The sequence below is a fragment of the Protobothrops mucrosquamatus genome, unplaced genomic scaffold (assembly GCF_001527695.2).
Source record: "Protobothrops mucrosquamatus isolate PMUCROS unplaced genomic scaffold, P.Mucros_1.0 scaffold912, whole genome shotgun sequence".
In the NCBI taxonomy this organism is placed as follows: domain Eukaryota; kingdom Metazoa; phylum Chordata; class Lepidosauria; order Squamata; family Viperidae; genus Protobothrops; species Protobothrops mucrosquamatus.
In genome coordinates, this window is record NW_015387163.1 from 125388 (window position 1) to 129373 (window position 3986).

General features: G+C 33.6%; 1 protein-coding gene across 1 annotated transcript in view; it reads left to right on the forward strand.

Annotated features, from left to right (window-relative positions):
* Nucleotides 1-3986, forward strand: part of CUNH8orf34 (chromosome unknown C8orf34 homolog) — a 92383-nt gene that overhangs the window by 27043 nt on the left and 61354 nt on the right. The window contains exon 4 of the mRNA XM_015819392.1: nt 713-841. Coding sequence (XP_015674878.1) covers nt 713-841 — 129 coding nt within the window. The remainder of the gene's footprint in view (nt 1-712; nt 842-3986) is intronic.

Consider the following 3986-nt stretch of genomic DNA (forward strand, 5'->3'; position numbering starts at 1 on the left):
AAACTTCCTGACAGTGAGAACAATTAACCAGTGGAACAACCTGCCTCCAGAAGCGGTGAATGCTACAACACTGGAAGTTTTTAAGAAGAGACTGGACAGCCATTTGTCCGAAATGGTATAGGGTTTCCTGCCTGAGCAGGGGGTTGGACTAGATGACCTTCAAGGTCCCTTCCAACTTTACTATTATTATTATTATTAATTTCCAAACAGGCCAAAGAGGATTGAGCATGCTCAGTAACTACAGAATGCTGTTGGTCTGGGGAAAAAAACCCCAATAGTGAATTGGGGAAGGGAAGAATGTAATGGAAAATCTTGAAATGAGATCTAATTGGCAAGAAGAGCATTGCAATATTTCACTTCAGAAAAAGCTCTTGTTTCTTAAAAAATGAACTCCTTTGCAGTGTTTTTTCCCCCCAGAATACTTTGCAAACAGAAGACTTCCTGAAAATGTTTATTTAATTTTCATTATAACATAATTAGAAAGGTTGAGTTTTAATTATTTAAATTCAGCATGTTTGGAAATGATTGCATGCTTATAAAGATGTGAACATCAGTTTCTATAGAAACAAAACTACAATCTTTAGTTTCAGTTTTAAGATATTGACCAAGCAACATGTAAGTGAGCACTGGGGAAATAGTTTAGCGTGGGAGCCTTATGTCTGCTTTCCCCCCCAGATTTTTATAACCTGAAATTGTGCTTTATTTTATTTAGTGCCACGATCAGTAGGACATCTGAAATGTGATTGGAAGTCAAAGTCAGAGCATCATGATTTTGATGAATTAAATCATATCCTTCAAGAAAGTAAGAAACTTGGCAAAGCTCTTGAAAATCTTTCTCAAAGTAAGTTGATCAACACGTGAGGCATGTACTGAAGAAGCGTATCCCTATGACATGACGATTAGAAATAACTTTAATGAAGGCAATACCTATTTGACAAGAGTTTCATTAAAATAATCTTAAAGATACTACCAACAGCTTGTGATACACATAGTAACAGGATTAAGTCTGAACATTTCTCTGCACAGTTTAAAGCACATTAGATGACTCTAAAAAGATTGTTTGCACTTCATTTTTTTAAATGAACATTTAAATATTCATTTAAATGAACATTTTTAAGATTTATGAAAAACTTCCACTGTTCCACTGTTCCATTTGAGCCTTCCATCAGTCCCTTCCTGCTCTATTCACTTTTAAAGAATTTTATGTCTTTACGTAATTTCTTGAAAAAAGTAGCTGATTAAGATGACTTTTGAATGCCAGCTTGGTATATTGTAACTGAGTTCTAATATGCCAGCAAAATCTCTAGTTGTATTCTTTCTTATATTTGTTATTCTGTCGGTTTTTGTGCCATTATAAAAATAATGTTTTTATGGCTGAAATTTGCTTTAATGCATTTTATGGTAAACTAAATTTAATTTTATGTTACAATTACTAAAGTGTAGTATCTTTTTTACTGCAATACTTCATTCGATTTTTATTTCTATTATGCATTGAATATGTTTCGTGTTTGTAAAATCCATATGCTTTGTTCAGGCTGACTGAGCAGTTTTAGGACAGAGATCAAGTTGCATGTGGCAAAAAATATTGTAGGTTAATAAGCTTGTTGTCTCATTAGAGAAGTAATGGCAGAATAATATCCTTATTTAATACTGCCTATGTTCTTTGATCTTTTCCAGATCACTATGCCAGCATAATGTTACAAGAATTTTTGCAATAAGGAATCAAAATAATACTATCTTTCAAATATCTTCAACTTTTTATATTAAGTTATTGCTCTACAATAGCAATTACATCTTCCATATGTTTTGATTGCCACAAGTGTACAATGTTAATACTTTTTCATATGAATGTGTACTTAAAGAGCCATATTCCATAATAATATATAGAACCATACGTTTGTATTAATTAGCATCACTAATGCTGTCCTTTTCCATATCCCTCACCAAAATAGGGGGCAAATTCTATATAGCTTCTTATTTGGTTTTGCTAGAATCTCATTTGAGCCTTTATGATACAGAGATTCCTTTTTCATTCACTATAGGCATACAAATTATAAATAAATCAATAGCTCTGCTATTTTTCGTTCAGGGGTGCTTTGAGTATCGACACAAAGAAAAGACAAGGGAAGAAGCGCACTAGAAACATATAGAAATTGGTACATTGTTGCAATTGAGCTAACATTTGCACTCTCGTCCTTGTGCAAAAAGCTGGCAGGTTTTTTAAATGCTTGAAGAAGACTTAATTTTTTATTGTCAGGCGTGAAAGACACATGAAATTTCAATTAAATTGATTTATTGTTACTCATGTCTATGCACAGGAATCTACTGAACTAACAGTTAGCACTATTTTGGCTCTAGATAAGGGTCTGTGGGATTCAAGGAAGTTGGACCATTTTGGTCCATTTGTGACTATGTAAAGACTCTGAGCTAATTCTTCTTTTGACTCCTCCCAGGTTCTGGCACTCCTCCTACATTTCTTTTATAGATATCCTGTATGGTTGTATCCAAAGAAATTTTCTAAGAATATAATGCTGTCGAATTTTTTTTTGCTGAATTACAGTTTTTGGGATGTACACTAAATCATTCTTAAAATACTGATGATCCATTTTACTTTCATAGACTGAAAGAGAAAAGAGAAAAATGATCCTAACTGTACCATTAAAACCAGAATGTTTAATTCAATAGGTTTAAGAACACTCAGTCTTTAATAAGGCCATCTGCTGGCATTTCAGAAAAAATACATCAACATCAGCCTTTTGTTCTCAGTAAAATGAATACCATCTGAGGAATGTGCATTTTGAAATATCATGACAGAAAAGAATCTAGTATAAGCCCCTTATGTCTTTTCTGCTATTGTGACAAAAATTATCTGAGTTACATTAAAGTCACCTGCATTTAGTTTAAAGTAAGTTCCTTGGGAATTAATCTCAAAAGGCTTGCAGAAGGGAAGCTTCTTGCATTTTAAGAGACACATTATGTGAATCTTGCAAATAAAATTGAAGCATAAAAATGGAAATTAACTGTTAGTAGAAAATTGTTCCAGTAAATACAGTTATCAAAGCAGGGGGTGTACATTAACAGGAGAAGGTTTTAAAGATAGGCACAGTTGTTAAGCGTTCTTTATGGAACTTTGTAGCACTTATGGTCTCTTCTTCCTTTTTCTCTCTGGAAAAAATGGCTGTAATATATTTCAAAGAAGTGACATCTGAATAGGCTTTCTATCGCACTTCAGGGCATAATATCGTACAGACACAGATAATTTAATTGACTGTGTACTTTATTTCCTTACTGTATTAAAGCTATCATATCAGTTATCTGAGCTGTGGGTCAATGGAAATCCCACTCTTTTTTTTTTTGTTGTTGTTGTAAAAGAATTTTTAATATTTTCAAATAAAACAAAATATAAACATAAACTTGATGCATATAGATACAAAACATCAATACACAAAAGAAAAGATACCTTACGGGTGATCCCGGCTGTCCCCTCCCCGCTTCCCCCTCTTTCACATACCACTTCCTCCCACTATACTCTCAACCACTCCACCTTCCTCCTTCCACTCCCTACTTCCCAACCTCTTTCTCCAGCACCAGCCGGAAGCGGTTTGGGGTAACAGCTAGGGTCATCCTCATAAATATACTTCCAAAATAATTAATAAACACATCAAATCTTATATATTTTTATCCTTTCCCCCCCCCCGGACTTCCCAGAGCTAAACCCAGGAATAAGTACAAAATAATTTTAATCTATCCAAAGCTATCCATTCATACAATAAACAAATATAAAATCACCCTAACTCTAAAATACAATAATAAACTTATAAAAATTTAGTAATCAATCAAAAGCAGAATGATAGTTTCTCAGTTCATATTTTTTCTGAATATAGTCTATCCATCTTCTCCATACCAGGATAAATGTCTCCTGTGAATGATCCTTCAGGTATGCGGATATTTTAGCCATTTCTGCAAAATGTGAGACTTTCTGTCTC